General features: G+C 45.8%; 1 protein-coding gene across 1 annotated transcript in view; it reads right to left on the bottom strand.

The window, feature by feature from the left end:
- Nucleotides 1–13,252, bottom strand: part of TLN2 (talin 2) — a 437,998-nt gene that overhangs the window by 102,492 nt on the left and 322,254 nt on the right. Inside the window, exons 29-33 of the mRNA XM_035728108.1 lie at nucleotides 10,931–11,139; nucleotides 9,764–9,883; nucleotides 8,524–8,721; nucleotides 7,113–7,252; nucleotides 360–453 (exon numbers count right to left, since the gene is read on the bottom strand). Coding sequence (XP_035584001.1) covers nucleotides 360–453; nucleotides 7,113–7,252; nucleotides 8,524–8,721; nucleotides 9,764–9,883; nucleotides 10,931–11,139 — 761 coding nt within the window. The remainder of the gene's footprint in view (nucleotides 1–359; nucleotides 454–7,112; nucleotides 7,253–8,523; nucleotides 8,722–9,763; nucleotides 9,884–10,930; nucleotides 11,140–13,252) is intronic.

Genomic DNA, 13,252 nt, shown 5'->3' with positions numbered 1-13,252 from the left:
TCATTTTTACTCAAAAAGAACATCTAACCCAGCTTCTCCCAACTGTGCCAGCATAATGACTCCAAAACTTTTTTTAGGTAGAAACTGCTCATCTTCAGCCTACATCCAGACCTCTTCCTATTTGAAATAGAGTCCTTTACAAAATAACTCTCATCCTAGTGGAAAAAGGGGAAGCAGAGATGATAATCCCACCAAATCCAATTTTTCTTCAATTCCTTCTCCCTTGGATCGAAACTTTGGCCTCAGTAGTCTTCTAGGAAGGACATAAGGCAAGAACAGAGGAGAAGAAACTGACCGGTTCTGGAAAGGACAGAGAGTCACACCCTCTTAAATCCCCAGCAGCCTTTCTAGGGACCTACCTCGAGCTCCCGTAGGGCATTATCACATTCTTTCTGGCCTGGAGCTTGCTGGGTGCACAGAGTGATGAGCTGATTGATGCTCTCGGTCACAGCTCTGTAACAGAAACAGATAAAAGGTTTTTGTTTTATTTTGTAAAGATCAACAGTAATTTCCCCAACAATGTTTTGTAGGTTCACCAGAAATACAAGGAATTCATTATAAAGGCTGGGGTCCCCGTGAGAGCTCTTCGCCAAGGCTATGAACAACCAAAAATAAACTACAACCAGCGAAGACAGAATGAGTGTTCCCGCTCTGCCTGTGATTACTCATTTGATTTCCCTTTCAAGGGTACTAATGGTTCTTTTAGGAGAGTAGGTCTATCTTTTAATATATTCATAGGAAAGAATTCACAACAAAGTTGCAAATAGCAAAAAGATAATTTAACACTGTTTTTAAATATCCTTCATTAGCAGCCCATAAGGAATAAGATGATCTGAGGCTCTTTTGGATAGCCTTTGTATAGTTTGGAGTGTTTTATATATTTTAAAACATAGCAGGCATACATATAGTAAACTGTGCTCATGATTTTAAAATCTCGTCTTTCCATGAAATCCTACATGATTCGCTAGTTCCTAGAAGCTATCCCCAAATTATTCTTTAAAAGAGCTCTTTTCTTTAACATTAATAGGAATTAGAGACTCTTGATTTTATATGTGTTTCTATTCTTAGAACTTGAGAAGCAGCTCAGAGTTTTTTCTACATTGGCAAGGATTCCATCTCTCCCGAGCAGCCTCTGCTTAACTCCTGCCTAGGTTAGGCCATAGTTCATTTAGAAAGTCATGGTCCATTTTAATTTTTTTTTAAAGCTGTGAAAATGGGTCCAGGTTCTTTTTCTGTGGAGGGTGGGCGTGGCTTATGTAGGTCCAATTAATTATTCACCAGCACCCTTCATTTAAAAGGCTCTTCTTTCTACATTGCATTGCTTTTGTAACTTTGTTGACAACCCCTGGGCCATATTTATGTGGGTCTGCTTCTGGACTCTGTTCCATTGACCTATGTGTCTAATCCTTTGCCAATACCACAATGTTTTTATATTAAGTCTTAAAATTGAATACCCTTGTGTTTTAGAAATGAAAAAAAAAAAAAAACAGAGATAGAGGAGAGAACTCCCTAAGGGGATGCTACAAGTAAGGTGCAAAAACAACACTCAAACCCATGACTACCTGACTCCAAAGCCAGATCCATAGCCATTTTTCTGTATGGCGAGAACTGGTCCATACTCTGGCAGGGCCCTGAATTCTATTCATAGTTACTAACCACTGCAGCTAACCCACAACTTAAAATAAAACAAATAAAAACAAAATAGAGCACACTTGCTGTTAATCATTAGCACTGCCTAATATAAAGGTGTCTCATTTTATTAAATTGGCTTTGCAGCTTCCCACAGAATACCAAATTAGGTGGAAAATGATGTTGCCAAAGTACAAAGGCAATCAGCTTAATTATTTGATGAGGAGATACTGTTTTGAATTTTAAATTTAGCTAGGGCGGATGGGAGGAAGAAGAAAAAACATTCCTCAACTCAAGAAAGAATCTCAAAATAGTTTTTGTAAGATTGACTCTAGCGATTCATTTATTTGGGGCAAAGTGCTTAATGAAGGTTTCATACAGAAGCACTGGGTTCTCTGTGCTGGAAAGCAAAACAGTAACAACCGAGAGAGCAGGCAAGGTCTAACTCTGGGCATCTTGGAGGGTGTGGTCCATGATGTATTCTCCAGAAGGGTCCCTCGGAGTCCAGAGCCATGTTCCGGGTGGTAGGCTTCAAAACACACTTCCGAGTGGACAGGTGTGAACGTAATGAAGGGTGCAGAATGCCCTCAACAGTGCAGGATATTTCCATGTGTCACACAAGCGTTCCCTTTAGCTTATTTCTTTCAATGCTTCCTGTTTATCTCCATTTTTCTTTTAAAAAACCTTGTTTTCATATATAGATTTGTCCATTAGAAACTGTTTATGGTTGGGGAATCCAAAGAATATATAGCTTATTGTCCTCGTCTTTTATAGATTTTTTAGATGTGAAAATTTTTCAAATAAAAACTTGGGCTAAAAAACCCCAACAGACTAGCGGTTTGTGGTTGGATAATCCATAAAAGTGCCAGCACAGCACGGATGTCTGAATGAGTCACTGGGGTAATACCGATCCATGATTACGGAGCATGATTTAGGTATAATTTATCCTCATAACTCATTTTAGAGTCTGGAGTAGATAGCAGTAATAAAATAAGTGGCCCAGAGGCAAAGGGTTATGTAGATTTGACAATGAAAAATAGTATTTTTATGCTTCAAACTATAGCAGTTAGTTGGAAGATCAAAGGATTAGAAGCAACCCAAATATGCAATGACAGAGGACTGACTAAATAAATGTATAGTCTACAATGGAATTCAGGGTGCCCATTAGAAGTCATAATGCATAGCATATTCCTAACATAGAAGAATATTCATGATTCACAATTAACAAAATTTACGAAACAGTATCAACAGTAGGAGCCCACAGCGGCAAAATTAAACATATATATACTCAAAAAGTGACAGAATGACATACCAAAGAGTTAGATTTATAATATTTTTTAAAGTAACTTTATTATTTTTAAATAAAAAATTTCAGTAAATCCAATAAAAAATGACGATTTAGCCAATTTACACTGTCACAAAGAGAGGGCCAAAAATAGCAGCATCCTCCCTCTGTTCTATATGAATCCAAATAGGCCTGAACCGCAGTTTTAAAATATTTTTCCACAATTTAAAAAAAAATGACTAAAGCTGCACAAGCTTATTTTTTAAAAATAAAAAGAAGTTAAGCAACCATAATTCTCCCATCTAGAAGTAGAGTTTACTTGTGTTTCGTTCTTTAGGCATATCCAGCCACTCTTTTTTTTTTTAATTGGAATCTATAACCTTAGATCTTGAAAAAAAAAAAAAGGCCTCTAACCCACACATTGTTTAGTGTTCAGAGATACTGACTGAATTGATTCAACTAGTTTGGGAGCTATGGAGGGAAATTCTCAATAGATATGGAGATGGGCCAAGGGTGAGAGAAGAAAATCAACGAATTTCTGCTTCTGAGGATCTGTTAAGCACAAATCATCTGATAAGGAGCTTGGAGGGGAAAACACCAACATCAGACATTTCCCTTCCTCAAGGGACAACGTCCTTAGGCAGGAAAAAAAAGAGCACCCCAAATTCCACACGTGCGTATTCCCTGGGTCCTGCTCTGTACAAGATATGGCAATTAAAAAATAATATAGTTTGTCTCTCTAGGAAAGCAAGGTGATTGCAATCCGGCTAGAGAAGCCGGATAATGAACAGGTAAGACACAGAGAAGGTGAAGCCAAAGGAAGCAGTGAAGGCGGGAGCACGTCATACAGGATCCCGAACCTCCGAGAGAGGCCACACACGCTCTAGGCTTGTAGGGAGCACACACGGAAGGCATGGGCTCTGCATGGAAGGGAGAGCTCGATGTGGACTGCAACAGTCGGAGAAGTCAGTGAGATCCTGATTTGGATAAAGGGAAGAGAATATTCCAGAGGAGACCAACAGATGGCCTAGTTTATATTTTTCTATGCTACAGTGTGGAAGCACTGCTTGCTGGCTTATCCTTTTTCACTGTCTCTGGAGACAGGAGGAAGCCTGCCTGGCAGGAACCTCAAAACAAAGGGCAGCCCAGGAAGAGGAACTGCCTGCAAAGTTCTAGGGAAGCCTCAGGGGACAGGAAGGCAGCAGAAAAAATAGCTGGGTCCCAATGCTGGCAGCGACAGCCATGGATGTGAAGTCTCAGCCAGGGCGTCCTTCTGGCCAGCATGACCATGGTGTGAGCGCTGGAGCAGGGGAGGTGCTCAGAGGTAGGATGTGCCCTCCTTTTTCCAATGCAACCTGGTTTTCCATTTCTTTGACTAAGTTCAGGCAGCATCAGACCAGCCCCTGGCCAGGGAAAAAGCTGTTGAAGGGTTGACAAAAGGTCTCCAGCTCTACCCAGCTCCTCAGAAGAGTCAGAGCTCACCACTTACACAGGAAAAAGACAAACAAGCCGGGCACTAAACAGAAAATGACTTCATCTCCTCTAAGCATCAGAAACCAAAGGACTGGGCTCCTCATGTGTACCTGGGCTCCAATGCAGAATGAAGAACAGAGGGAAAGGGCATACCCACCTGCTTTTCCAGAGATAAATCTTTTTTCCCAAAGCAGGAAGAATCATGGAGACCATCAAGAACAAAGGATTCAAGTCTACGGAGGTAGGAGCAGGGCAGGGCTGCACTGGTCCAGGTCTAGGTCCCCACAATGGCATCAATGGGGCCTTTGGGGACATCCACATGAAACACAGGCAGGGCTGGGCTGTTCCAGGAACAGGGAGGGTGGTGGGACTGAAGATGAGGACAACGGCAGTCAGATCCCAGCTGCTCAACTCCAAGAGCGCTCACATGCCGGGCTGCTGCAGCATCCAGACGGAATGAGGTGAGCATGCTGTGTATGTGCACGTCCCCTGCCCTAACTCGACCCGGCTATCCCTGTCTTATCCCAATGTGCGCCCACCCAGCCCGCAGTGCTGGGCCCAGCCCATTTCAGGCACGTGGTAAAAATCTGTTGAATGAATGAATGAATGCACGCCAGCTGTGCAGAGCTCCACCTCCAAAGAACAGCTTGCCTGACTCACTTGACCTGGCCGGAGCTTCCACTAGGAAACCACCTCAAGGAGCAGAGCTTCCCCACATGTGCCAAGAAGCCAAGGAGAAAGTGCAGGCATCTTCTGACAACAGTTCCATCCTGAGACAGTCATTTCCTGTGATGATTTTTAAGCACGTACTTGGCTATGAAACCATCAGGCTGGAACTCCCTGTCAACTGCTCAAAGCCAGGACAGAAAGGGGCAAAGAAATGGTCATTACCTCGTCTCCAGGCCCCTTCCTCAATGTCACCACCAGGGGGCCTTCAGACACCCACAGAGCCATGACACCAGCCATAATCCTTTAGGGCCTGCCTTTCCTTCCCTACGTGGCTTGCAAAAGGCCAATTTACACTATCCCCTTCTTCCATGATTTAAGAGAGTGAACAGTGCATTCTAAGCTGGAAACTGTAATTTTGAAATGATGCAAAAAACTGAAGATAACGAAAAACATCTGAGTTCAGATACCTGGAAACATCAGTTGCCCTATCCAAAGGCTCTTTGTAGGAAAAAGAAGAATCAAGAGAGGGTTTTATATGAGAAACAGCTGCTCAACAGAGAGGACATCACACCTCCCTCCTCAGCCCCCACCCCTCAGAGGGCCTCACCAGCACAGCCACAAAGCGGAAGATGGAGGCAGGGAGATGGGAGGGTATTTTTCCAATCTCCTAGTGGCTCTCGCTACTGTTCGAAGCTGAAGTATATACACCTAGGAATACCTACAGACACTCAAGGGCTTTCAAGGGACCTGCTCTAAGATGATCTAATTCCAACCCCTACCACCCGCAAACAATAAACAAACAAACGAATAAATAAAGCACTACAGACCGAGACCAGAGACCAGTTTTAACCATAAGCACCAAGATATATTGTATACTGATGAGAGCTAACAAGAACTTAGCACTTAAGGATGACGTAGTACCCACCCCCATGTTGCAGATGGGAAAGTTGAGACAGGTTGAACAATCCAACCAATGTAACCGAGTGTGTCAAACATTAAAGCCTGGACTAGAATTCAGCTCTCCTGACTCTGAACTCAATTTAAAAAGACAGCCATTGAGGACCCAGAGAGAGAAAGACATGAAAAAACAAATACACAAGTAAAGAAGCAAAATCAAGTTGAAAAAAAAATCGAAAAGTAGAAATCAAGCTATGCTTTTTAAAAATCACTAATTTGCACATTCTGAAAAGGTTTCCAATTATGCTATATATCCTAACTGCCTGCACTTCATCTCTTCCTGCTGTGAGCTTTCCTATACACAAAGTGACGCCAAGCAATGCTAAGAGAACAGGCCCACAGCCCTAGAGAAATATCAAACACCCTGCACCCTCCTGGTTCAGGAAAATGAACGTGGGCTTGCTAATACAAAATCTTCCCGGGCTGTCACTGCAGTTTCTCCACGGACCGGCATTCAGTCACTGGTTATTGAACAAAACTGAAACAGTGGCCCTGGAGCGGACGTTGTGTTGTATTCACCGCTTCCTTGGGTGAAAACAGCGGGAAAGGACACTGGCACCACCCCAAACTCAATAGCTGACTCCCACCACTACTCCATTCACCTGAAACTGGAGCCCTTCTGCACGTGACAAATGGAATAGGTTTAAATTCATCTCATTAGCCTTGATGCCAGGCACACAGTAAGTGCCCAAGAAATGTTGAACGGCTTGCTGGGTGGTGTGGGTGTGTTTTTTTGTTTTTTTTTTAATACTTTTTAGTATTTTCTGATTTTTTTCAAGGAGCACATACTACTTTCATCATTGGAAAGATATAACACTCCTTTAAAAACATCCTTTTAAGCCATCATGCTTATAAATCAATAGGGGCCTTAAGTCTAAGCAAGCTGAAAGGCTGTAAGAGAAGACAGAAAACATCTTTAGTGGGGAAAGCACATGAGGATGAGCCAGTTTAATCAAGTGCCAGAGTCACGACTCTGCCTCTGACAACATAAAAACAGCACCACGGCTTTGCTCCGCCAGAGCAGCAGGATGTCAGGCCTGTCTCTCAAACACTGACATTATTTAACCACACAGGAAAGTACGTTTTGTTCCACTCTTACCTTGCAGCAGCTGCCAGGAGATTTTTTGCATTGGGGGCTCCTGGATCCACCGAGAGAGACTTGGCAGCTAACAACAGCTTGCTGGATGCCATAGAGATATTCTTGAGGTTGCCTATCACTTGGATCTGGTCTTCTTTCGTCTGCAAAGTCGAAAGGAGGCAGAGTAATCAGGGACTGTCCATTTCTCCCGGGCAGCATTCACAGAGCTGGGAGAAGCATCTTGAAATGGAAGCAAGTTATCTACAGAGACTGCATTAAGCCCCATTAGTCTGCAGATGCCTAACTGGTAGAGACACTGCCCTGTGTCTACCCTCCCCCAAACAGATAGCCACACCAAGATGCCCGCAAAGGACAGAGATCCATCCCCAAGTGGGTCAGCCAAGAGCTGTGCTGTCTCACAAGTGCAAGCATTGAAAGTGGGGGAGGGAAGGAGAGAGAGGGAGAGAGAGCACCAGCACATCAGTGCACAGACCAGGCCAGGATTCCAGCGTCTTGCTCAACAATGCTGGAGTTGTCAAGGAGCTCATACATCTCAGCCTGGCACAAATGCCTGGCACTGTCTCAATATTCGGAGCTGACTGCACCCCAGAAGTTCCTGACTCGGGGAAAGACACATTTCTCACCTGGCTGACTTCCTATCTGAGAAACAACCATTTGTAGATCACACAACAAGAGACACCCTTGGTGTCTCCTTTAGGGAGTTCACAGGAGCTCAAGAAAAAACAGCTCTGCAGGCTGACACCAGACCAGTCATGTTCCCTTGTTCTGAATAAGGGCTTTATCTGTTCATCTCAAGGAGGTAATTTTTTTAAATGATTTTATTTATTTATTTGAGAGAGAGAGAGAGAGAGAGAGCACAAGCAGGGGGAGTGGCAGGCAAAGGGAGAGGGAGAAGCAGGCTCCCTGCAGAGAAGGGAGCCCGATGTGGGGCTCCATCGCAGGACCCCTGAAATCATGACCCGAGCCGAAAGCAGATGCTTAGCTGACTGAGCCACCCAGGTGTCCCTCAAAGAGGTAATTTTTAATCATTTGACACTTGGTATTAGACATAGCCCCCTCCAATGCGCCCAATGAACCTCAAACACATTGTTTTTTACTATATTATACCACGTATGAAGTACAGGACACAGAGCTGCCCTCCCTCCGAAAAGCTTAAGTAAACCATGAATCCTGCTGGATGATCGTGGGAGGTTATCCCTCATCTCTAAGAAGCATTTCACACATAAGCTAATAGCGTCTTTAGGAATGCCTGGCCTGTGAGGTCACAGAGCTTTCTAAGCAGGAAAGAGAACACAACAGTGTGACCTGCTGACAGGGTTCCCTGTTCCTATTTGCCCACCGCCTCCAGGGCGGACAGTCCACCAGAATAGACAGGCAAGGGTCCGCTCCAGGCAGCCACCGCCACACTCACCTGAGCTTGGCCCGCCATCTCAATGCCAGCATCGAGAAATTCATCGAAATCATCACTGAACTTGCCAGAGGCTGCGGCCAGTTCTCCGCTCTGGCCCCGAGTGGCATGGACCACTTCCCCCGCAGACTGGTTCAGATCAGCCGCGGCTTGGTTCAGCTCACTCTGGGCTTCCTGGAAAGGCTTTGTGCTCGGAGGTAACTGCAGTGGGGAGAAGAGGCACACCCCATAAGAAGCTTTACCTCGCATGGGGGAAATGAACGAAGGCTCTGTGGAGGGAAAGACTCTCCCAGGGCTGCATTTCTGAGTCATCTAGACTAAAAGGCTCTGTGTGGTCTGAGGCCACCTATGTTAAGTCTGACCTTTAGCATACAGACATTATTTCATTCACTGAAATTTACTAAACACCTCTTCAGTGCTAGACAACAGTAGATGTAAAAGTGGTCTATCCTTGGGGGCTATGGTCCCCTCAGTAGCAGAGCCAGGATTCACACCTGGGCAGTCTGACTCCAGGATCCATGCTCTGAACCACCACTTCATTTTGGATGGAACCTCTCAAAGGTTTAGCTTTCTAGAACGAAAAGACAGATGCTATTAAACTTCACATCCTGTTCTTCCAAATAGCCACCAATTTTATTAGTAGCCTTTGCTCACATAGCTTTCGTGTGGATCAGAAGTGTCATTGGTGGAACTATTCCTATTTGTTCCAGGGAGTTAAGCTAGGCTCTATTAGTCCTACCATGTACACTGCTTGAGGACCTGGTATGTGCCAGGCACCAGGCCGAGAAGAAATGAATGAGCCCAAGCTCCACCCTCCCACCCCCTCCACCCCACTGAAAGGGGCTCACAAAACTGGGAATGGGCTCCAAGAGCAAGTAGATTCCTTAGACTACTCACTCTCTCAAATGTCTTAGACACACACATCCCTCCACCACCTGACCGTCCCTGCCCGAGATGTCCTGATAAGAAGTCAGAGGATCACATACCCACCTTTCCTGTTTTCACTGGGCTGACCGGAGAGCAAACAGCAACATCGACTCAAAGAAAAAGTAAACTTTTAAAGCTCCACCTGGGAACTTTGCTGATGGCAAAGCAGAACAAGGAAAGGCAAACTGGGAGGCGAAACGGGCCTCCTCAGACAGAGGTTAGCTGCTCAGAGATCCCACGGAAGGGAGAAGCCTCCTCTCACACCCAGGGTGAGCCCAGCCCCCAAGGTGCCCCTTCTCCATGCAAGGCCTCTCACCGAGTCCACAAGCAGCTTCTTGCTGGACTCGCCAATGCTCTTCAAGGCCACGTCCACATCCTTCTGCCCCGGGAGACAATTCACGCAGTTATTCAAGGAGTGTGAGACGGCTTTGGCCACCTGCATACACACAGGGAGAAAAGCTCCGTGAGAGAGCACTTTCCCAACCCTGCTGCAGATGTGTGGGGAGCCGGCAGTGATAGTACGCAGAGCTGAAAAGCATCGGGAAATGATCTGCCAGCATCCAGCTGACGCTGTTTGCCATTAAGTCACCTCGCCGAGGCCTCTCACTGGGGTTAACATCCTGTCTTGGCAAAGGGGCTAACACAGTGATATGGTACGCCTTACGTGCGCCCGGCACCAGGCTAAGTCACGATTCTGTGACTCAAACACAGAAGTCTCCAATATTATGTCAGGTTCCACAACAAAGAGAGCCGCCACCAAGATAAACAGAAAGAGCTCCCTTCTTGAGAGCCCCGCAGAGGCTACCGAAGTGGAAGGAGGCCTTGAGTTCTTTGAGTCACAGTTAGGTGTCACACTCTGGGGCCATCGCCCCCAGACCACACCCCGCCCAAGGGCAGGCAGGATGCTCTGAGTGCTTCCAGACCAACTTGGAGTTGCCCACATGCTGTCCCTTTAGGATGGGTGAGGGCTCGCTGTTTGCACTCAGGTCAAGGGTAAGGTCTTTGGAACTGTGGGCTGTGTCATTCCCTTTAACTAGACCATCTTCTTCCCAGCTTCCTGTCTAGAACTTTGCCCAGATGGCCTCTAGCCCACTAGTTTCATTAGGTTGGCAAAGACTCATCCAAAAAGGCAGTAGAGCCAGACTAAGTAGATCTACCTCACCTCCCAGACTAGGAAGAAGACTATACTTAAGCATGCACGGGTCCCCAACAAACATGCCCCGAAATTCCAAGGACAGATTTCAAGAGCGTCCCTGCCCCCATACTCTCTGTTGACTCAATTAAGCAGATCTATTTTGGGGGGTACTAGGCAAGACTTACAAAAGTGGGAATCGTGTACGGCCTCCACTGGCATAGTACTTTGGGAGGTTTTGAAAACACCCACTGATTGAAAAACGTTCACACCGGGAAAAGAATGCCCAGGAGACAGCCTGCCAACATGACCACTTCAGTGATGACCATCACTGCCAATTCTGGGCCTCACCTGAGCTAGTCTCTGCTGACTCTCAGCATCCCCAGGTGCAATCAGGGCCTGCTTCGCTTCTTGGATGAGCATGGCGGAGCCTTCCATGACGTCTCGAGCAGAATCTAACATGGCATGCGCAGCTGCAGGGTCGCTCGTGGATGCGGCCACCCCACGGGCAGCCTGGGCCAGCGTTTTCAGAGCTTGGGCTGTCTCTCTGGCAGCCACCCCTGGAAATGAAAGCCCACCACACTTTCTATAAGATTCCACCTAAAAGTCACACTTTACTTGAAAATCAGCCACTAGACCACAGCTTCCTAGAAAGGAGAGCACCCTCTGATAGTGTGTGGTCCAGGTGGGGTCCAAATGACTTATCAAAAATGTGAATCGCTACGCTTCTCCAAGTAGCAGCCCGTACCACTGGCTCTGGGCCAATCTAAGAGACGTATGATAGCAAGCGCCATGCGAAAAGTAATTTTGCTCTGGCTTCACCCGCACACTCTGCCCTGCATGTCCACAGGCCCAAAACACCAAAGTGCAGGGGATCAAGGACACAGACGAATCATTTGGATGCACTTCCCTTCCCAATTGTTGTTATTGGGGCACGACTTCTATGCAAGAAAGTGAGCAGTGCACATGGGTAGCTCGGTGATTTTTTACGTGTTTACAAGCACGTAACCACCAACCAGATGGCAACAGAGCAGTTCCATCGCCCATGTCCTTCTTCTGCCAAGAACCTCTCATGCCAGAAGTAAGCACTGGTGTAGCTTCAATCACCATAGACTAGTTTTACCAGGTCTTCAACTCCTTGTTGATAGAACCACAAGAATGTATTCTTCTGTGTCTGGTTTCTTTTCCTACCAGAATGCTAGGAGATTCACCCATGTTGTCACATTCATTCCTCTTTCTTGCTATGTCGTATTTCATGACACGAAGTCACCATCTGTTTATCCTCTCCTCTGCTGATGGCCATTTGGACTGTTTTGTGTTTGGGGCTTTTAGGAATAAAGCCACCAAGAGAGTTCTTTACATGCATTTAGGTGGCCAGATGGAATCATTGCTCTTGGATATAAACCTAGGAGTTGAATTTCTGTGTCACAGAGTAAGTTTAGCTTTAGAGGACACTACAAAACCTTTTCAGAATGGTTCTACCATTATACACTGCACCAGCCATGTATGAGCGTTCTAGTGCTCTACATCCTAGCCCAAACTAGCTATTGTCAGATTTCTTATTGTAGCCACTTTGCTGGGTGTGCCATTGTAGCTCACCGAGGTTTAACTTTTATTTCCCTAAGGAATAATGATGTTGAGCACTTTTTCATACACTTAGTGGCCATCTGGATAGCCTCCTCTGCGAAGTGGCTGTTCATCCTTAAATTCACTTCTAAGGATGATGGGACTTGGTGATACACTATGAATAGAAACTAGTTCTTAGAAACTATAGCAACACTTCCCTTAGAATGAACATGCACCTTTGTACGTGGCACCGAGTGCTTGGCATACCCAAGAAGAGGATGAAGACTAGAAATGCCAGAGCATGTAACAAGAGAATCTGAACACCCTGAGAAACGCTGAGGAGCCCACCTTCAAGCGCATCTCACTGGACTGCTTCACAGATGAGGTCCAGCACTGAGAGGTGTCTTGTCCACTTTCAGAGGCAGTGCCAGAGCTAGATCTGAGGATTCTGAGCTTCTGGGTCAGACTCTCTGCACAGTGCTCTTTGGGGTAGAGAACTATGAAGGATTCTTGTTAGAACATATACCATCCGCATGAAAATGACACATTGATGTCTCGCTCACTCAGCTTTGAGGTGACTCTTGTCTAAAGGCTTCAGCTGGATGGTCTCTGGGTGTCCCCCTGAGGCCACCTCTGACCAGCTGTTGCTTCAGCCATGTTAGCACAGATGCAGCAGGTGGTCCTCTCCTTACCATAATGCAATCATGCAAAAGGCCCCACATCCATAAAACAAGACAACTTTGCAGCGTTGCAGACTTGTGAATCTGTAAATATTTAGTAAGTCACGCAGCTGGGATGTAACTATACAATCTAATCAGGGCAAATTACAAAGCTGCCCATCTACCATTCATCACACGGCACTTCTGAACAGAGCCCATGGTATGGAAGAATCTTAAACAAAGTGATTGATTTTTTTTTTATGGCAAAGGGGAAGCCCAGAAGAGGAGACACAAAGATAAATAGAGTGAAGGTGAAGGAGAGAAACAAACTGAGAGCAGTTAATTCCTTTTTATGTTTAAGCTTCTGGCACAGGGTTGCAAGATGCCCTTGCTCAGAAAGGCACCACATGTGGTTTAAGACCTCATCTAGCTCCGGCTCTGCTGCTGA

The sequence above is a fragment of the Zalophus californianus genome, chromosome 6 (assembly GCF_009762305.2).
Source record: "Zalophus californianus isolate mZalCal1 chromosome 6, mZalCal1.pri.v2, whole genome shotgun sequence".
Classification (NCBI taxonomy): Eukaryota; Metazoa; Chordata; class Mammalia; order Carnivora; family Otariidae; genus Zalophus; species Zalophus californianus.
The sequence above is the reverse complement of the archived record's forward strand: the minus strand, read 5'-3'. Positions and strand labels throughout refer to the sequence as shown.